At 41.1% G+C, this 22,365-nt stretch overlaps 2 protein-coding genes across 2 annotated transcripts; both read right to left on the bottom strand.

The window, feature by feature from the left end:
• Positions 1-1,675: 1,675 nt before the first annotated feature.
• LOC141300398 (aryl hydrocarbon receptor repressor-like) lies at positions 1,676-5,454 on the bottom strand. Its single transcript, XM_073830668.1, has 3 exons — positions 5,389-5,454; positions 4,187-4,368; positions 1,676-1,875 (listed from the first exon to the last, which is right to left on the bottom strand). Exons 1-3 carry the CDS (start codon positions 5,448-5,450, stop codon positions 1,676-1,678), a joined length of 444 nt encoding a protein of 147 aa, XP_073686769.1. The 5' UTR covers positions 5,451-5,454.
• Positions 5,455-8,914: 3,460 nt separating this feature from the next.
• On the bottom strand, positions 8,915-22,019 carry LOC141300483 (ankyrin repeat and SAM domain-containing protein 6-like). The gene is made up of 16 exons (XM_073830764.1): positions 21,666-22,019; positions 19,607-20,133; positions 19,061-19,105; positions 15,244-15,448; positions 15,066-15,172; positions 14,845-14,984; positions 14,071-14,290; positions 13,899-13,948; positions 13,642-13,824; positions 13,373-13,535; positions 12,956-13,131; positions 11,931-12,117; positions 11,174-11,241; positions 10,886-11,002; positions 10,713-10,809; positions 8,915-9,619 (listed from the first exon to the last, which is right to left on the bottom strand). The coding sequence occupies exons 1-16, from the start codon at positions 21,917-21,919 to the stop codon at positions 9,570-9,572; spliced, it is 2,589 nt and encodes an 862-aa protein (XP_073686865.1). The 5' UTR covers positions 21,920-22,019; the 3' UTR covers positions 8,915-9,569.
• Positions 22,020-22,365: the final 346 nt, after the last annotated feature.

The raw sequence follows: 22,365 nt of genomic DNA, 5'->3' as shown, positions 1-22,365 counted from the left end.
ACACACACACACGTTTGTTTTTGTGAATTGTGGGGACATTCCATAGACGTAATGGTTTTTAGGTAATCACCCTACACCTTCCCTACACCTAAACCTAGCCCTCACAGGAGACTGTGCATATCTTTACATTCTCAAAAAAACGTATTCTGTATGATTTATAAGCCTTTTGAAAAGTGGGGACATGGGCAATGTCCTCATAAGTCACCCTCTCCTTGTAATACCTATGTCATACCCATGTTATTACACACATTTGTGTCCTGATATGTCACAAAAACAAACACACACACACACACACACACACACACACACACACACACACACACACAGATATAGATATAGACACACACACACACACACACACACACACACACACACACACACACACACTCATGCCTCAATCTTTCTGATGTTTGGAATTGGTCTTTCCACTGGACTTGATTTCCCTGATTTCACACACAGTCTTTCAGACAGAACTACGCTCTAGATGGAAAAATGTATCTTGTTTATTAGACTCTAAAAAAGGAACATTCTCCTGATCTTTGGTTGCTTCTGAACAGTGAGATGTTTAGAACATTTAGCAGGTGCTTTTATCCAGAGGACTGTTGAAATGTATGTGATTGTTGTGTGTCATACCATCAGATCATTTAAAGAGGAAAACACTGCAGAAACTCAAGAAAGCTTTCCTTGAGACACGATTCTTGTAATAATCTCCTCCACGTCTGTGTGGTCAACACTTGATTAACTCATTAACACATCTGGTTAACCCTCACACGGAGCCAACGACGCGTCTGTGATCGAGCTCTGAGCGTCACGTGGACGTTAGTAGGATGATTTTCAGAAGGAAGATAATTCAGCTGAAGCTCAAAGACAAACAAGAGTCTGAACAAACAACCAGAGCCGACGATTACTGGCAGACTAACGGATACACAAGCTAATAACACAGTCCTGTAAAAGAGCAGCAGGTTAATGTTGTCAAAACAGTTAGTGTTTGTGGTCAAATATCGGCTGGTTTTGTGTGATTCAGATGATGTGTGTTTGAAGAGAGGATGAGCTGATTCTCCACAGTAGTTTCTCTGCTTCAGTGGTTCCAATGTGAATCTGCGGCTCCTGAGCGAACGGCCGGCTGCCCGCGGCTGACAAGATCTGGTCTGACAGACTCTGACCGTGATGTTGGGCCAACAAAGACTTCCGGTCCATTAACTTCACCAGCAAACACTCGCCGAACGGACAGAGACACGAGCGGCGAATCCGTGAGGATCGCTTCATCTCTCTTGCGTTGAGAACTATTAATATTCATACTATTCATAATTAACTTCTGGAGCTGATGAGTCTGAATGATGAATTGTTCCCTCGCAATTGAATAATTTTAACATTTAATTCAACAACTCAACATTAAATCATGGATTAGAAATCATAGGCATTATTACATTTCTAGAATGAATCTAAAAACTATTTATTTTATACTTATACAAATCGCATTCAAGACTACTTTGAGAATATAATAATTAATAGTAATAGTAGTAAATGCTGTATGGCGTGTGATAATATTGCATGTTATTTTGAGTTACTATGGAGCCTCGATGTGTTTGTGTGTTTGTTTTGGTATCGCGTGGACACGGACGCGCCGTGGTTTCTCTCCACAGATTTGACACATCCTGAAGAGTCCTCTTGTTCTTCAAACGCACATATGAAAGCGGACCAGAGGGCGTGCGCTGACGTGCGAGTGACGTCTCCGGTTCCTGTGGCTGATCTGATCTCCTTCCTTCTTCGAGCCCCTGGTTCGTGCAGGATGAGCGTCTTGCTCAAGCCGTTTCCTCTCAGGACTGCAGTCAGAGTTCATCCTGAAAAACTCTCTCCATTCAGGCCAAAGAGCGTCTGTGCCCAAACACCAGCGACAAACGCAGTTACAGCAAATGAGATGTGCAACTGTAGGTCTGTGGGTGAGATGATGGATAGAAGATACTGAGATCCACCAAAGACTGACAGACTGAGAGTGTCTGTGGTTTGAGTTTGATATGAGGCTCATCACGCAACAACAAGAATGATCTGAGTTTGTGCCAGTTTCAATTTCCACACTTTAGAAGTGAACGCAAATAAAGAGTTACAGATGAAATTTGTGAAGCCTTAAACATGATATTAGATACGTCAGAGTCGTCTGCAAGCCAAAGTGTCTAACAGTATTTAATGTACACTACCGGTCAAAAGTTTGGGGTCAGTAAGAGTTGTAATGTTTTTAAAGAAAGTCTCTTCTGCTCATCAGTGCTGCATTTATTTAATCAAAAATATAGAAAAAAACTGTAATATTGCGAAATGTTATTACAATATAAAATAATGGTTTCTATTGTAATATACTTTAAAATTTAATTTATTCCTGTGATGCAAAGCTGAATTTTCATCAGCCACTACTTCAGTCTTAAGTGATCCTTCAGAAATCATTCTAAAATACTGATTTATTATTAGAATAATCTATATTGGATTATATATTGCAACAGTTGCCCTGCAAAGTATTTATTTAGAAATTGTGATATTTTTTCAGGATTCTTTGATGAATAAAAAGCTCAAAAGAACAGCATTTATTCAAAATATAAATATTTTCTAACAATGTAAGGATTTGCTATCACTATTTATCAATTTAACACACCCTTGGTGAATAAAAGTATTAATTTCTTTCAGAAAAAAAAAAAGAAGAAGAAGAAAAATTTACTGACCCCAAACTTTGACCGGTCGTGTATATTACTCATTTATTTTTATATATTGTTCATTTCATTTTGTCAAATAAAAAATGAAACTACAAGATATTTTTTAACTTATAGAGAGATATTTTTCATAATAATACTGATTTCACAAAAAATGTGGCCCTCCAAGTGTTTTCACACTTCAATAAATATACATGTTTTTTGATAAAACATCTTCATATCTTAAAACTGTCTCTTCAGTTCCCAGTGAATGAATGAACTGATCAAATGTGTTTCTTGAAAGCACTTTGGATAAAAGCACCTGTATACATGCCTAAGAGTACAAGTTTCCCATCAATAACTGATTGTGTTAAACCAGCTTGTGCTCCAGTGGTGTGTAATATAGTCTGCTGTTTCATAACAACACTCACACTGTTCCGTTCTCGAATTGATGTTGAATAAGTGATGTCCAACGTGTCTCTGTATGATTTATGTTTTCTCCCAAAGCTCTAATAATAACTGCATAACCCTGATCATGATGCATGTCACATATAATCACTCTCATTCCTTTCATTTCTACTTGAGCATCAATATTTCTGAACTATGATTGTTTTGCAAAGCCATCATTATTTCTTACACTAAATTCTGCATCAGTTACTAAATGTTTGAGAAACAGACGCTTCAGAAGCAGCTCCTCACAGATGTTTACAGGAACAATATCCCAGCATTCCCTGTGTGTCTCTCCTCTCACACTCCCTCCAGTGGTGATGTGAAAACATTTCAATATGAGATCAGTTCAATATAAATCAGTTTGCTGCAACAAAGTTCATTTTTTAGCAAGTTCATTTTTTTATTCATGTGTTTAATGACTTAATGCTTAATTGAAGTAATTACTTCATTTAAAAGAATGTTCTTATAAACGTGTTTTGACAGTCACTGCAGCATCGCTCCACCAGTTTCATTCACTTTGAACAAACAGAAACAAACAGCAGCTGAACATCCGACACGCGTCCAGAAACCCACAAACACCGCCTCAGACGACAGCAGCGTGTGTGTGTTTGTGTGGGGAACACATTCGTGTACGTTCAGGTAAGCATTAACCAGCACACCGTTAACAACGTCTAAAAACCAAATCATATACTTCAAACCAAAGCACATCACACAACTCCTATGATCCACATCAGTCCATCCAGAGATCATTCCTGATCCATTCACTCATTTATACACTAAACTGATCACCGCTAAACTGTAATACTGTAAAACATAAAGATCTGAAGTACTTCAGAATATAGAGCATTCACTCAAATACAGATTCCAGTTTCAAAGCAAAGACTGTAAGTCAGCGTATCCCACAGTGCTGTTCAGACGTACTGAAACACATGCTGTTTGTGTCAAATGTGAGCTGAACGCTCATAAAGACTTTGGCTGTGCGGTCTGATATAAAGTCTGCTGCAGATCAGCCCAAACACACACACACACACACACACACACACACACACACACAGTCTTACCGCCGAAGAAGCTCTTGACTCGCAGGTAGCTGACGCTCAGACGCAGGACGGAGAGCTTGTCCAGTTTGGAGATGATCTCGGGTGCGAAGGGCAGCAGACTGGCCAGACGGTCCAGCTCAGCGTTCAGACGGTCGCGGTGCCGCTTCGACGGGTTCGACTTTTCCGTCACTGCCGCTGGTTTTCTGCTGGACACAACAAGTTCAACCCTCAGAGATCAACGACAGCCAAACTACAACACACTTTACTCCGGATTCATCTTCATACAGAATGACAGCAGAAAAACATTTACTCTTTACATTTCACACAGACACACATAAAGCTAATGACAACACTAAACTAAATACAGATTTACTAAAATACATATTTCACCTCTATTTCTGACAAAGTTCAGTGACACACAAAACATCTAGCATTAATATGACAGTCTGTATCATAATTGAGCTCGTAAATATGACAAACGATAACAGATAATAGAGAATAATCATGAGACTATAAAATTCAGAGGGCCTGAGACAAATTACAATTCACTTCTTAAATTCTTCTTTTTATTCTTAAGGTGGATATTCAGTCAAATAGTTATGTTCTCCATGTCGCTGCACATTGAACACATGAATTCACTCGGTTCACAAATCCAAATATATAAATGAATGTTTTTACACCCTTGACCCCTAGCATCGGTCACTTTATCTGTGATGAAGAAACTCAAACCAGTAATAAACCAGCAGCAGGTGTGTCTGACTCTCGCTCGATCGACAGGAATCAAGCAGCTTCACAAGTTTCTGCTGTAGTTTAGTGCTCCAGTGATTTCTGAACTCTTTAAAAGTAGCTATAAATATGTTCAACATAAACAAAAGCCTCGTCTCAAAACGGTTATGAGTTTACAGCCTGTTTAAAATCTTTCGAGGTTTTATCAGCATTTCTGTGCTGCATTCTGGTCTCAGTTTTCAATGATTTGATCAATTTTCCAATCATTTCAAACTCGCTTTCTCTCCATCTTCAGTGTCACATAAATGTTAGTTTTTTTCAATACTGCATTGTTTTAAACCGTATAATAAATTATTTATTGTTATTATGATTATTATTATTATTGTCAGTAATAGTAAAGGAAGTGCTTCAGGATGTTTTAATTTGGGTAATCCTGATGCTCCTGATGATTTTAAACACATAGAGCTGTTATTGAATGTAAGAAAATGAGTCTTAACTGTTTCTGGATGGGTTTCCTCCTCTTCCTCCCGGCGTACAGACAGTCTCCAGGTGGAATCATCTTCACCAACAGAAGCACTGAAACATACAACAGGCTCTTTCAATAAAAACAACAATAATAAAACTAAGGCTTGTGGAGATAAAAATCATTACTCACACACACTGATTTCTTTTTCACTAGTTTAAATAAAGTTACTAACAGAATCAAATGAATGAATGATTGATTCATAAATTAATTCTTAAACGATTCTGGTGCTGCAAAGCAAGAGCTGATCTCTAATCATCAATAAATCAATATGAAAGTACCTGCTGTGTGATGATCGAGCGCAGAATGAGCTGCAGCAGAGACTCGTGTGTGTGTGTGAGTGAGAGAGAGAGAGAGAGAGAGAGAGAGAGAGAGAGAGAGAGAGAGAGAGAGAGAGAGAGAGAGAATGTGTGTGTGTGTGTGTGTGTGTGTGTGTGTGTGTGTGTGTGTGTGTGTGTGTGTGTTTGCTGTTCTATAGTGTGTTTCAGGTGGCGGATTCCACAGAATGACACGCCGGACTCTTCGCACGCGATGCTGAACCACACACACACACACACACACACACACACACACACACACTGAGGGGAGGGATCTCTCTCTCTCTCTCATTCTCTTCAGAAGCTCATATTATCCCTTTCATGGACAGATGGATTTTAACAGAATAAAAGACCAAACATTTAAACGTCGGATTTCAGGAAGAACATCAAACTGAAGTATGGAGATATCAAACTGCTCGTTTATATTTAGAGATTGAATGCGGATATTATTCGACAGTTCAATGAAGGACAAAAGCAAACTCTGATCGACCGAAACTGAGCAGAAATCTCCGGCGCACAAACACCATAATAAAGGACTGAATGTGGTAAAATCACGTTTTTAACACTTATTATTTAAGACTAAAGCACTTGTGATTAATTAGATATTTAATGTAAAGTTAAACGTAAGTTTAAAGAGTTCACTTAAGTTAAACTTCTGTCTAACCTTCACTTTTATCTGCGTTTCCTCTGTTTTGAATATTGTCCATCCAACATTTAAGTCACACGCTCTTTCTGTCGATACTGAGAAACATTTCGCGGTTAAAATCGCAGGACAATGGATACAAATGACGCGTCTCTAGCCGCGCTCGTAAATGTTCAAATGTATCATTCATTTATAGCCAAATAATAGATGTTACTCTCAGGTCAGATCTGTGGGGTGTGTGTGAGAGAGAGAGAGAGAGAGAGAGAGAGAGTGTGTGTGTGTGTGTGTGTGTGTGTGTGTGTGATGCTCTGCAGGACTCATTCCCTGTTTTGAGGATAAATCCCATCCGTCTCTACAGGATCAACTCGTTTAATCTCCCACAATCCCTCACTGTAGTGACACACAATCAGGTCTCTGCACGCAACCGTTCACACCAAACACTGTTCATCTGATACCTTTACCGCCACAGAAACATACGACCGACCTGCGGCTGGTCCATAGCCAAGGAAGACTACTTTAACATGTTGAAAATAAGTTTAATATATATTGCAAAATAATCACCAAATTGCAATATTTAGTCATACTATTAAAAATACTAGCACCTATTTAAAAAAAATCAAAATCAAAAATCTAACTGTTTCTTGTTTGTTTGTGTGCGGGGCGCCTGCCAAACACACGTGACTTGAGCGCCCCAGATCCTCCCACTTAACATCTTAGCCAATCAATATTAGTTTTTATATATTTTGGCCTCGTGTGATTGGACCGTTCTCGACTGTCAAATATGAGCAATATTTTTTCCCTAGATAAAAGTAAATTCGATGTTATCTTTAAAAAAAACCTTCCACAAGCAGTTCAAATGAAGAAAAACTTTAGTTCCAGCCCTGCTCCAACACAGCTGTCTGTAATTATCAAGTGCTATCAAGAGATGAATTAGCTGGTTCAGGTGTGTTTGATCAGGGTTGTAGGATGGAGGATCTCCAGGAACTGCTGTAGATGATATAATTAGGTTAAAATGAATGAATGGTCTTTAAGCATTTGATATTTACAGTTTTTACGTAACAGTTACTTATTATATTTAGCTTTATTTAACTTTATGGAAATGAATTTATATGCAATATTTTACTGCAGGTCAATTTATTTTCAGAGTCTTTAAAATGAGATCTATCCTGAGGCTTCCTCGTGTTAAGGACATTAGTATTATGGCCTTCATCTCTGAACCACATTAATATAAATGGCTTTTGAATGATTACAAATGTTTAAAGATTACTTTACTGATAATACACCCGAACTCAAATTCACTGATTCTGTATCTTATTCCATGCTTTAGTCCTGCTGCCTGCATTAACAGTGTGATTCAGTTTGTGTTCCCAAAAAATTTAAAAATAAACAAATTTGGAAATAAAGCTGCATGCACCTGACCTCATTTGACTGACAAATAACTCACAATAGTCTTCATCAGTGGACGAGTGTAATTGTTAATTAAGCAAATTAAAGTCCCATTAAACTCACAGGACGAGCGCTTCACGTGTTTAATATTAAAAACATGATTCTGTCTGAATCTTCCAATGATGAGATCAAAATAACTCAATCATTGAGCCAAACCCATTATAAACGAGGCAGTTGTGCTCAGTTCAGAATATATTTACACTCGGATTCGTTCAACTCGCAGTTTTGACGCATTTGGCAGAAATGAATCAGCTGAATGTGTGTCAGATGATCCTGATGCCATTAACAGAGTCTGTGAATACAAACACTCTCAGTGAAGGAGAGAATGAAGCAGGGAGGTGAATAATGGCATGTTTGCAAACATATTGAGGTCAATGAGTCTCTGGCAGATCGAGTGGAATGAACGAGTCTTCGACTGAGTCACTCACATCCGGAGCTCTTCATGTCCTTCACAAACAACATGATCAACAGCAAAAGTCTATTCAAACACTTCTGGAATTGAGTTTCATTCGTTTCTGAAGAGAAAATCAGAACAGAATCTATGTATATTTACACTTGATCGTCTGTAATAATGAGTTTGTCTGGCCACAGTCGTGTCCAAATTTTATTACCTTTATTATTACAAATGTAAAAATTATCTGTCATGCTAATAGAAGTACCTTAAAACTGAATTTGAAAACTGCCTGTGAATTAGATTTTTTTTTTTTACTTCACCTGCAGGTTATGGTGACATTTTGTTAAATGTAATCTGTTTTGGGTTATGAATCTACCATTCGACCTACATGATGAAACACAGAATCTCACATAAGCCTCATCTCCTGGATGAAGATCTCTGGAGGAGTTCAGAACAAGCGGGTCTGCAGCTGTGAGTTTTTACTCTGTTATGATGGACATTTCCAATCTCATTATCTCTCCATCATCAGCTCACATACAGACTGTGATCACACATCAACTAAACCCGTGATTCATGACAACCTGAGGTTTCTCTCAGAAACACACGTTCATCAGCGTCCATTAGAACATCAGAAGAACTGACAGAGATGATCCTAAATTAAATGCGGTCGGATTTAACAATGCACCAGAAACATTAGGACGACGTTTGACAAACTTTTAATTTCACTGTAAGATGATGAAACGGTTTCTCACCAGTGAAAGATTCTGAAATTAAAACGGATTACTAATGTGTTTAAAAACTCTTCATAAATACAAAAACACTAAATACAGCACACAGAGCTGAGGTTTTCAAACCTGTCCTGCACATTTTGTATGTCTCCCTTATTAGACACACCCAATTCATGTCTAGCAGTCTCTACTAATGAGCTGATGATTTGAATCAGGTGTAATAGATGAGGGAGACATGCAAAATGTGCAGGACAGGTTTGAAAACCCCTGACGTAGAGCAAAAAGATAAACGTCTTCTCCCATCATTCCCTTGATTCTTCAATCTGGAACAGTTCATATGTTCAGAGACAGACACTATATAAAACTTCATTCTGCTCAAACTCTCTTCTGACCCAGCAGATTGATTTACATTCATATGTGAAGCTGAAATACTGAAGGTTCAGTCGTTCATGACCCGAATCTCACGATCACCAGTGGCCCGAAGTGCCCTCGCTCGCTCACGGAGCCTAGCGATGCTGCGTCGCCCCCTGATGTACGACGAGGGCGATACACCATCGGCACATCCACCAGCCCTGACCTTCCTCTGAACAACCGTCACTCAGACACACAGGAGACGTCTTCGTCCGGTCACCGTCTGCTGGACGACTGCAGCTGGTGGCGACTCCATCCTGACGGAGCTGAACGCAGATCATCGAGAGACGACACGGATAAAGCAGATATCAGATATGGCTGTGGTTGCTAGAACATCACATATGCTTTCTAGACATGGAGACTGACGTTTGATGCTCACATCACTATGAGACCCAGGCAAGATTTAGGATGGTTATGGGCGGCATGTTACAGTTTTTTCTGATGGCTTAAACCCTAACTGTGATTCTTATAGCACAATTTCTAAAACTATTAATACTTATACCAAAAGCACTCACTGAGTTTGCTAAACTAAAAGCACAAACACTGCTTTGCACTCAGTTTTCAATTTTGTAACACACACTTTGCAAAACTGTAGGTACTCTTTTTGCGGAACTGTAAATACAACTCACTGCTTTACTCTCAATTTCCAAATGATCAACACACTCCTAGCAAAACTATACACATTTATGGCTATTATTTACAGTATTTTGTTTTGACTTGGAAAAAACACTTGTGTTTGTTGTGATGTGTGTAAATAAACACCAGTACTTGAAGTTTGGATCCCTCTGTTTTTTCAGAACTATGACAAAAGTATGACCTCAAACTGACATAGCCTACCTTGTGCACAGAGAAAGCAAAAGCCAGATGTGTTTTTTATTCATACCATCAGTGTGTAGTTGGTGCATTGTGTGCTTATTAATGTGATGGCTTATGTTTACTGTTCGAAAATACCATTTTTACGAAGGTTTGAAGAGTTAAGCCAGGTTTATTAGCTTTTGCAAGAAAACTACAATGTTTTGCTGATTTGGTGAAGGGTTTTCTTATTTGTGTGTAGAGTTTTGCAAAAATAGCCAATAGTTACAAAAAATGTGCTTAAGCCATCAGAAAACACTGTGATGTTTCTGATGAAAGACTACGAGAGCATATGCTAAATTATGAAGTATTCCAAAATAATTTAGAATAAACTAACATTTCATAGAAAATAAATAAGATTTATCCATTTTGAATTCACGGTGACTTTAAACAGCTCTAATATCAATAATGCAGACGCACATGAGCCGATCATAAATTAGTCATTACAAATGAATCATCATTATGGTGCAGTGATTGTAACGGTGTTATGACTGTTGTGAGACTCACAGCGTGGATATCCCGCCGGGCGAGGGTTGCTGGCGCTGCTGCCGAACGACGACTGGAAGTTATGGATGGTTTCTTGTAAAATCTGTCTTTCCCTCCCCTGTCACCACAAGATGTTCATGATCACATTAAGTTCAGATCAGCCTGTGTTTCAGCTCAATCACATACACACTCACTTTCCCAGCGTTCAGCTCCGATATAGCCGCCAGTATCTGCTGTCGCGGCCCGTCTGTTTTAATTCCCAGCTCCTTCAGGTCTCCGTCAGTCAGAGTCAGAAACGCCTCCATGTCCACCTGCATCAAAACATCCATCACTGTTGGTCAGACACATCAGAGACGGGTGTGATCTGCCTTTAACGGTTTCATTTAGAAAAGAGAGAGGCAGGGGATGGAGGAAAGCACAGCTCTGACAGAAGCACAGCGTTAGAGACTGAAACCATGCGGACAGACAGATGACAGACACACCTCCTGCTCCTCAAAGATGGGCTGATATTTCTCCAGAGAAAGTTTCCTCAGAATCCCTGATAACTCATCTGTGTATGAAAACAACAATCAGCAGCAGAAATAGAGAGAGAGACGTGTGTGTGATCACATATGAGTGGGTATACATGTATGTACACTACCGGTCAAAAGTTTGGGGTCAGTAAGAGTTGTAATGTTTTTAAAGAAAGTCTCTTCTGCTCATCAGTGCTGCATTTATTTAATCAAAAATATAGAAAAAAAACCCTAATATTGCAAAATGTTATTACAATATAAAATAATGGTTTCTATTGTAATATACTTTAAAATTTAATTTATTACTGTGATGCAAAGCTGAATTTTCATCAGCCATTACTTCAGTCTTACGTGTCACATGATCCTTCAGAAATCATTCTAATATACTGATTTATTATCAGAATGATCTATATTGGATTATATTGGATTATATATTGCAACAGTTGCCCTGCAAAGTATTTATTTAGAAACTGTGAAATTTTTCAGGATTCTTTGATGAATAAAAAGCTCAAAAGAACAGCATTTATTCAAAATATAAATATTTTCTAACAATGTAAGGATTTGCTATCACTTTTTATCAATTTAACACACCCTTGGTGAATAAAAGTATTAATTTCTTTTAAAAAAAAAAAAAGAAGAAGAAAAATTTACTGACCCCAAACTTTTGACCGGTCGTGCATGTGTGTGTATATGAGTGTGTATACACATGTGTTTGTGTGCGTCTGACCCTCGTCTGTAATGGTGCCACTGCTGGAGCCGCCGCTGCTCTTGGATCTGGGTTGTGTGGATGCGGATGAGAGTGAGTCTGCGGCGGCTGGTTTGGGTGTGGGTGACGGAGAGGGTGTGAGTGTGGGCGACGTGCTCTTGGACGTGGATGAGTTTCCTGACTGAGGACGCTTCTTTAACTCCAGCTTCTGAAACACACACACACACACACAGACAGACACACACACACACACACACACACACACACACACACACACACACACAGAGACACACACAGACACACACACACACACACACACACACACACACACACACACACACAGACAGACACACACACACACACACACACACACACACACACACACACACACACACACACAGACAGACACACACACACACACACACACACACACACAGAGACACACACAGACACACACACACACACACACACACACACACACACACACACACACACACACACACACACACACACACACACACAGACAGACACACACACACACACACACACACACACACACACACACACACACACACACACACACAGACACACACACACACACACACACACACACACACACACACACAGACAGACACACACACACACACACACACACACACACACACACACACAGAGACACACACAGACACACACACACACACACACACACACACACACACACACACACACACACACACACAGACAGACAGACAGACACACACACACACACACACACACAGACACACACACACACACACACACACACACACACACACACACACACACACACACACACACACACACAGAGACACACACAGACACACACACACACACACACACACACACACACACACACACAGACAGACACACACACACACACACACACAGACACACACACACACACACACACACACACACACACACACACACACAGTGAGGTTGAGAATGTGGCAAACACACAGAGGTTCAGAACATCACACTCAGGCTCCAGCAGCACTGACACGCACCCGTCTGGAGTGTCCGTCGCTGTGGTCGGTCAGGCTGATGTCGGGTGCGGAGGGCAGTGGTGTCGGTATGGGGCTGGGCATCTCGGCGGCGGCCGGCGTCCTGCTGTCCAACAGACCTGCCGCTCTCTTCCTCTGAGCCGCGATCTGAGACAGAACACTGTCTGCACCGCTGCCACCTACACACAACAACGCACGTGTTTCTACAGCGCTTTATACGGTACAGAGCAGCTTCACAGAAATAAACAGGAAAATAACCGTATCAATGTTGCAAAATGAATCAATCATGAAACATTCAATTTCAGCTCTAAAGCCGCTCTCCAGAAGACAACAGCGTCATTATTCCGATGAGTTCAGCTCCACAGCTGAGATTACTCAGGTTACTGCAGATGTATGATGTCACCGAGTGGGCGGAGTCACCTGAACGGTTGTGGGAGTCGGAGGCGTGGCGGTTGACTCCTCCCACACCGTTGGATCCACCTGAGGAGTGGGCGGAGTTATAACTGCCTGAGTTGGAAGGGGAGGGGCCTTTAGTGATGCTGGGAAACTTGATGGACCTGCTGACCACTCGACTAATGGACGTCTAAAACACACAGAGCAGAGATCATCTACACGACTCTAATCAAAGAGAACAAATATACACCGGATAACGAAGGGAAACATTCTCATAAAAACACGTGACGTCTCACTATATCAGAGTTGGCGCAGCTGTTCCTGCCGGGTCTCTGCGGTACGTTCCCGCTCCGGCCCTCCTTCACCGCTCCGGAGCGCTCCGAGTTCCACGGCTCAAAGTTGGAAGGCGGCAGGAACGGCGGGATGACGGCCTTCAGCTTCTCGTTGGGCAGACGGGCGAGCGGCGCGCCGTTCCTCAGCTGACGGACCAATAATCGTTCAGGAAATCACTCATTTCAAGACTTTGTCAAAAGCAGAAATTAAACAAATGTACCATTGTTGTGATGAGGAAGTCATCTTTCCCACTTGTTGTTCCATTCAAACCTACAATAAAACAGCGTCATGGCTTTACTGTACGTTCATTTTTACTATTAGTTGTATTTATTTAAAATGTTGCACTAAGCAGACACAAATGGCTCTTGATGAACCGGAGCAGATGTACGCACCGCAGTCTTTACTCTTGCTGGTCCACGCGCTGCAGACGTCTGCGGTCGGAGCTCCAGCGGCTGCGCTCGACTCCCCTTCACCGCCGGCCTCCGCTCTCATGGTGGCGTCCAGAGGAACCTCGTCGGGGAACGGAGCGAGCCGATTGGTGGAGAGCCCGTGTCTCAGCGTGTGCGTCAGCTTGAGTTTGCGGAAGCGGTTGGACATGCGATTCCACCAGGACTGACGACGCGAGAAGGAAGACGGCGAATAATAACGACGAAGACGGAATATCATCGTCAGAGCTGCAGTAGCAACATTCTTTTGAAACAACACCAAAGTCTACGAGGACATCCTAAAATGTAAAAATACTGAAACACTACGGTACTAATCATGTCAGTTTTGACAAAAACAAAGTTTCATGAATTTATAAACTTCACGTTTCAGGTTAAAAAAAAAGATTCTATAATTATTCTGAAATCTCTAACACAGCTACCACCGTAAACAAAGCCGTCCTGCGATTATAAACATCATACGGATGGAACATTCAAAGAAAATGCCATTGAAACTCGTCTGAACTTTCCTTCAGAAACACATTCAGAAAACTCAGATCTGCACAAACAGCTTTAATTTCAATCCTGTATGTGTGATGCTGTCTCACTAGCTAATATTCAGTCTCCGGTCCTGCTAGCCCTTGAGTTTTATATCATGCTCTTATAAACTGATGAAACATTGACCTGTTCACATGCTAATCTTTGTCGGCCTTAGGGGTCAGAGGTCATTACAGCAATCGTTACCTTCAGGCCGCCTTTATCATCAGGAGGAAGAGGAACACTTAGAGACGGACGTCTCTTCACGGCTGATTTTCCTCTGTGTTTGCTCTTGTCCTTCTCCACCTGCATGCAGACGGACGCCAGCAGCCGCACCAGCTCAGTGTCTGAGGGACAGAAGAACATCGGCGTCACACACACGCAGCGCAACCGGCGAACGCAAAGCTACGCACGAGCCGCTCGTATACCGGGGTCGTTGAGGAGCATGACGAGGTCGAAGGCCGTGTATCCGTTCTTGGCCCTCAGGTTGACGTCAGCGCCTTGATTCAGAAGAAACTTCACCACGTCTTTATTCCTGATGAAGAACAGAAGACGAGCTGAAGAATCGCTCGACACCATCGCCGTCGCACACGCGTGTTTACGTACCCGTGATACGTGGCCTGCATGAGCGCCGTCCATCCGTGCACCGAGTCCTGTCTGTCCGTGTCGGCGCGTTTCTCCACCAGCAGCTGCACCACCTCCAGCTGACCGCTGACCGCCGCCATCATCAGAGGAGACGCTCCGTCCGCGTTCGAGACGTTCACCTGAGACGCGTCCTCCTCCACGATCTCCTTCACCAGCTGAGCGTTTCCTACAGCGGACCCACATCAAATCCAGTCATCACCACACTAGAGTTAACTACAGAACCTGAAAGAAACCCACTGCCGTTCTCTCGTTACGAGCGCTGTGATCATGAAATCCCACACGATCAATACCACACACAGCTAATGTTCCGACACGAAACAGCCGTAGATGAAAGACTGCGTCTCTCCAGCAAAATGAGGAGCGTATTGATGAAGCTCATCTACTCTAATAAAGGCCCACCGCAAAACTCTGGTGAAAGTGATGAAATGAGCATAGAAATATCAGCGGTGACCATTTGTATCAACATTTCTACTAACACTCTTTATTAGGGCCCGAGCCCAAAAGGGCGAAGGCCCTATTGTTCTTCTAAGGGTTCTTATTTTTTTTTTTTATTTTTTTTTTTTTAAACCTTCTGGGCACTTTTGGGGGCCTTAACATACTCAAAAACTCTTGAAAATTTGCACACACGTCGGAATCTGCGGCCATCAGGACGCCACAGAGGCTGGGACCCGGGCGTGGTTCAGGGCCTCTACAGCGCCCCCTGGAACACAGTTTGAAAACTTGATGTACTGCGCACACATACTTGCACGTATTGATATGAAACTCGGTACACATATAGATCTCACTGAGCCAAACAACTTTTGTACTCTATGTCATGGGCTGAACGCAACAGGAAGTGAGATATTTAGGGCTGTTTAAAAAGCGCATGCTCTGGAATTTAACGTACTCCTCCCAGGGTTTCCATAGGATTGTCACCAAACTCGGTCAGCATGATCTCAAGACATTGGGGACGCTAAATTGCGAGGGGATTTTTGATATCTCGAACGGTTTGGCCGTGGCAAGGCGACAAATTTATGGCGAGAAATGAGAAACAGGAAGTGTCTAATTACTGTTGCACACATTGCTTGATTCTTATGAAACTTCACCAGTTTGTTCGTTGTATGATGCCGATTCCATAAATGTGACTATTATGAGTCAAAGTTATAGCGCCACCAACTGGCAGCAGGAAGCGTGTCATTTTCAAAATCCTTTGAAATCAGCCTCTTAATTTTACTTGATTTTCTTCAAACTTCATCAAAATAATGTCAAAACACGGCCGATGAGAATATGTAAAGGGGTCGATGATAAATCAAATGCTGTTGCCATGGCAACGTGTCAAACTTTAAAATTTGATTCCTGTCTTTTCGAGGCAGATAACATGCTTAGAATTTCATGAAACTCAACACACACGTCAATATTAATGATAGTTAGACACTGGCAAAAGGTCATAAATGGGCGTGGAGCAGGCACTCTATAGCGCCATCTTTTGACAAAAGTTGGGGGGTTAGTTTTTCCTACAGTCACCAAACTCTGTACATATATTGTTCTCATCAATCTGGACAACTTTCTAAATCAAACTCATTAGCTAAGACCAACAGGAAGCCGGCTATTTTGATTTGAATGTGGATTTTTGGAAAAATCAGGCTGTAAACAAATTCACACTCCTTCTAAGAAAAATAAGGTATTCACACCAAACTTTTTTAACATGAAGAGAAGATTCTGAAGATGTTAAATTGCGAGCGAATTTGGGATATCTTGAACGGTGTTGACGTGGTGATTTTTTAAAGATGTAGTAAAAAAACATAACCCTAATTTTTTTATATCTTTAAAGTGCAGCATCCAAACTCTTTACAACTTTTTTCACACAGAGATCTTATCATTCTGAGCAAGTGGTGTAAATATCAATTTTATACAAGCTTCTATGAATTAAAGAAAATTAAAAAAAGAAATTAGAAACCTGCTGTCACTCTGCCTGTGCCTGTCTGTGTTCAGTCACCATTGAGTCACTGAAGAGTGACTGAAGGGGGGAGGGGTGTAAGGGAGAGAGACCAGTGGAACATGCTGTTTTGCTTAAGACCATCTTTGAGGAAGATGCACATTGCTGTAGCGTAATCGACATAAATATGTCTGATATTTTGAGAAAATATAAAGGGTCATTAAATCTTTCATTGTTTGTATTTTGCAGTTGTTGTTTTTTATTTATTTTTACTGAACTGTACCATGAACTTGTCCTATTCAGTCACATAGCAAAAGATTAAGAAAAATACAACTTTTAAGCATGAGTGAATAATCTTCATTGTAGACAATATTTTCATAGTGTTATTTATTGAATATAAAATTATAATAATTAAAAATTTCAAGACAAACTTTGACAACAAAACAAACTTTGCTGTTATCTGTTCAAAACATCCGAAAACCATCATTTTAAGATCAGTTATATATATATCGCCCCATTAAAACACTCAACTTGATTTTTAAAGATATTTTGAAAGAATTAAGCGTTTATAGAGCACTTTGTGTATTGCTGTACACCCACATGAACTGTGTTCATGTTCATGTTAATTCACAGTACATAAACTAATTTACCTTTAAACAATATATGAATACTTTTTTTTAGCTTAATATTAATTAACATTAATAAATGCTATTTAATTATTGTTCATGTTAACTAATATAGTTAATGTTAACAAATGAAACTGGATGGCAACATTTTATATATTGTGTGTATGTGTCTCTGTGTTGATTTTAAAGTGTAACCCTTTCAATTCAGTAAACTTAAAATCCAAACTAGCAGAGGGTTACTGTGAATGCATTTGCCAACTGTGCACCGTTTTCCTTATTGATTCTTAGTTATGTAGCGCTTAAGAGTGATGTCTTATAACAGGAGTCACCAGCAAAGCAATATCCACATACAAATTGTACAGATAGGTAACGATTTAAGCAGAAGTGGTGAATGTAATGCAAGCAATAATAACATTTTGTTATCATCATGAATTACATGTTCTTATCATCATCATCAGAATATAGGGAAAATGTTCACATTTGGTTCACAGTTGGCATTATCTGAAGTCCTTGCAGGGGATTAGGTTTATAGCAAACTCCTCCTAGACATTTAATGAAATCAACATTATATTTGGTCAGTCTGATCTAGAGGCCTTAGAGATGTTAAATTGTGAAGATCTTGAGTTTCAGTAAAGGGCGTGTCCGTGGCGGCCTGACAAAGTTTGATGTTTTGCCATGGACATAGGTGTAATAACTCAGCCATAAAATGTCTGATCTGCCTCAAACTTCAGAGGTTTGGTAAGAGTCCTGGCCTGAAGACACCTAAAGGCCAATATTCAGATATTATCATAGCGCCACCTGTTGACACCAGGATATATCATATCTTTCACTAACTCAAACATACCAAGGTCAATCTGCACCAAACTTCATATGTTTGATAATAGTGCTGGCCTGAACACATCTACATGCCATTTATAGGCATAGCGCCACCAGCTGCCAATGGGAAGTTTGGCACATTTAAATGACTTATGACATATTTCTCATATATTTACTGTATTAAAAGCATACTGCCCACCGTTTGCTGTTTTCCTAAAGCCACCGGTCGGCGGTGAGCCCGGGTGCGAGGGCCCGTTCATCGCTGCTTGCAGCTTTAATTTATTTTTTGCAATTCTACCCTGTTGAATTTCACTAAAAGTCAACGATTTCATGTTCCAGCTTCACGTGATTTAAATTTTTTAAGCCTATATAGCAATTTACCACAAATAATACCTACTTCTAATATTATATGAGAACTCACCCAACTTCAGCGCATGGAAGACATCAGGACGCTTCTTCTCATCATCTGTTGAGTATTAAAGAAACAAGAGGAAGAAATCAGATGAAAATGGCAGCATTTCTGATATTACTGATCTCATTCATCTCTGGATCTGCTGTGAGCGAATCTGCCAACAACTGAACCAACACTAACCAGTCCAGCGCACACAGAATCACATCAGATGTGCAAATGAATGAGCTTTCACAATCATCTCTGTCCATTAAAAACATGCTATCTTCTTCACCCGCTAACAAAACTCATGAGTGTGGACTGGACTGAATTCAAGATGTTTGTGTGCTACACTGATCCCAGTGAGCTGGAGCTAAAGCAGGATCTGCCTACGGGCTTCAACCAACGTCTGTGGCGCCGGAGATGTTGTGTTTTTCATAAGTGAATCCCATTACTGTGTTGCGTCACTTTCAGTGTGAACAGAGCTGAGACAGAGGACTGTTAACTCTGGCATAAATCATACCCGCTCAAGAAGGCTCCCAGATAGAGACAGGTGAGCAGCGGTCGGTTGGTGTTTACCTGGCTGTGGCCGTACGGTGGTGATGGAGTCCAGGTAGTTCTTCACCTCTTTGTGCTGCAGCTGAAGCGCCACCTCGAAGGCCGTCTTGCCCAGAACGTTGAGATGATCGGCGTCCGCTCCTCTCTCCACCAGCTGCTGCGCCACACCGACCGTCCCTCCGGCGGCCGCCAGCATCAGTGCGCTCCATCCGGTGCTCTTCTGACAGAAGCTGACCTCCGCGCCCCACTCCAGCAGCAGTCTGACCGCCGCCTCGTGTCCGTGTTGAGCCGCCGCCAGCAGAGGCGTGATCTCCAGAAACTTCTTGCCGTTGTCTCCGTGGACGTTGTTGTTTCCGCTGGCGTTTCCTTCCGCCGCTGCCAGATGGTCAAAGTCGTCCACGAAGGCGCCGTTCTCCAGCAGGAGTTTGGCCACGTGAGAGTGACCGCCGCGCACAGCCATGGTCAGCACGCTGGCACCCATCCGGTTCCTGCCGTTGATCTCCGCGCCGTTCTCCAGCAAGAGATGAGCCACGTTCAGATGACCGAACCTGCGGACGAGAACCGGAGAATCAGTGTCTGACCCCAGAAGCCACATCTCAGGGTTATTACGGTCTACACTATCATTAAAATCATTGAAAAACAAACATTCTTGTCACTTGAAATAAACATTAGCTGAAATAAAATATAAATAAAACATTGTATTTCAAAGGAAACCTTTGTTGTTTTTCTATAACACAACTAATAAAAACTATATATAAAAAAATATATAAAAAAGACAAAAACACACAAGAAAATTATGACAGAAAATTAAAATACCTGAAAATAAACATGACATCTCAATGATATTTAAATAACACTGCTACATTAACAGTACAAACACTTGCAAACACTTAATTGTGCTAGAATAAAACCTGAAAAGATCAGGTAACCATGTTCATTTGAATAATGTTATAAATGAGCTAGACCTAATGATTTACATTATCACTAAATAAATAAATTAGTTATGTGTTCCCAACATTATGAAATGAATATAATTGTGTTCAACTATGAATGAACACTGACTCCTGATGATTTCTTTCAGTAAACATTCTCATTTATCATGGCTGTATATTAATATTTCTACAGTCAGGGGCGGAGCGGGTGGTGGCTAATTGGGCTTAAGCCCCGAATGTTTTAGGTTTTTAGCGCAATTTTCCACCGGACAAAACTGCGATTGTTAACTCATGATTTCTGTTCTGTCTGTGCGCACCAATCTTGCACTTCTATCTACTCCTCAACCAGACCACCTACAGACTTCGGGTTTTCGGCATTATGTTAAGGAAGGTCTAATCTCGGGAACGCACAAAAAAAAAAATCCAGGAAAACATTTACTATCTCTTAGTGTTGTGATCCCATGACCTGAGAAAATTGCGCTAAAACACTCACTGAGTTTTTATTACTTGTTTAAAATAACTTCAACTTTGTTTCATTTCCTCTTGTAGGCTCTACTGGGTGAATTTTTTTTTTTTTTTTTTTTTTTTTTTACTGAGTACCCTAACTATCATAATTTTCCCAGATAGTGTATAGATTTTTAGGCATTCTATTATCTCAAACAGCCTGAAAAATAGTGCATTTAGCTGACGTAATTGGGAAAAAATCTACACGGGGAGCATGTCCCCGGACCCCCCTAGGTTTGGGCTAAGCCCCGAATGTTTACATCGTCTGATCACAATTATCTTCAGTTTCATAAGCCAAATTCATCAAAACTAAACTCCAGCTGGTTATGTGTAAAAATGGAGAATACATTATTATAGATATGATGAGTGCTCATATTAAGACACATGATCACGAATGACCATCTTATTGATGAATGACAGTAATTAGAAGCTTTAGTTTAAGATAACAGTCGTTCCGAAGTGATTCCATCTCCCGTTATATGTTTGTTGGACAGGGTTGTTTTGGTCTCTGTGTCAGTAATCGTGATGTTTGTGATGTTTATGATGTTGTTTGTGTTGTTTGTGATGTTTGTGATGTTGTTTATGATGTTGTTTATGATGTTGTTTATGATGTTGTTTATGATGTTGTTTGTGGTGTTCGTGACCTCGCTGCCTGCATCAGTGGAGTCCATCCGTAATGGTTCCGTCTGTCCACCGACGCTCCTTTCCTCAGCAGGAACCGAACCAGCTGCTCGTGTCCTCCGGCGGACGCGAACATGAGCGCGGTGTTTCCCTCCTCATCGGTGCCGTCCACATGACCGAACCCGCCCGGATCCTCCAGAACGCGCCGCGCGCTCTCCAGATCGCCCTCATCACACACCCGGAACCACAGCAGCGGGTTTACCGGAGCCAGACTCATTCCCGAACCGCCGGAGCGCACTCACATCGGTCGAACTGCAAATGTTAGGCTCTCAATCACTCAAAAAGTGTCCATCACAAAACTTCTCCAGCCGCTGGAGTTTCGGAGTTTCTGCGCATGCGCACATCCACGTCGCGCACGGACGCTTCCTCTGGGATTCAGAGCGGCGGGAGAAACAGCGGACGCGCGTGACACCTGCTGGCCACAACAAGAATAAAGACAACTACAAACACATTACAATGTGCACTATAAAAAGTGTAATCTACAATTAATGAAATGCCATTAAATTGTATGTATTATACATATTTGATATATAATGATATATAATATATTATGAGGCCTCTGTATAATTTGTGTTCATTGGTTCCAGGAATTTGTCCTGAATGTGATGCACATATGTATGATCAAACATCCCTCCATCTATTATATAAATTAGAGCAGTAAAT

Source organism: Garra rufa, chromosome 24 (assembly GCF_049309525.1).
Source record: "Garra rufa chromosome 24, GarRuf1.0, whole genome shotgun sequence".
Classification (NCBI taxonomy): domain Eukaryota; kingdom Metazoa; phylum Chordata; class Actinopteri; order Cypriniformes; family Cyprinidae; genus Garra; species Garra rufa.
The sequence above is the reverse complement of the archived record's forward strand: the minus strand, read 5'-3'. Positions and strand labels throughout refer to the sequence as shown.

Bases quoted from the DNA above. Each gene is read 5' to 3' on its own strand.
- LOC141300398 (XM_073830668.1), bottom strand. From the start codon at position 5,450: ATGATTCCACCTGGAGACTGTCTGTACGCCGGGAGGAAGAGGAGGAAA. The intron at 4,369-5,388 runs GTTAAGACTCAT...TGTGTCCAGCAG, and splicing joins AGGAAACCCATCCAGAAACA to AAAACCAGCGGCAGTGACGG. The intron at 1,876-4,186 runs GTAAGACTGTGT...GTTTGGGCACAG, and splicing joins AGTCAAGAGCTTCTTCGGCG to ACGCTCTTTGGCCTGAATGG.
- LOC141300483 (XM_073830764.1), bottom strand. From the start codon at position 21,919: ATGAGTCTGGCTCCGGTAAACCCGCTGCTGTGGTTCCGGGTGTGTGAT. The intron at 15,173-15,243 runs GTACGTAAACAC...GTTCTTCATCAG, and splicing joins ATGCAGGCCACGTATCACGG to GAATAAAGACGTGGTGAAGT. The intron at 14,985-15,065 runs GTATACGAGCGG...TCTGTCCCTCAG, and splicing joins CATGCTCCTCAACGACCCCG to ACACTGAGCTGGTGCGGCTG.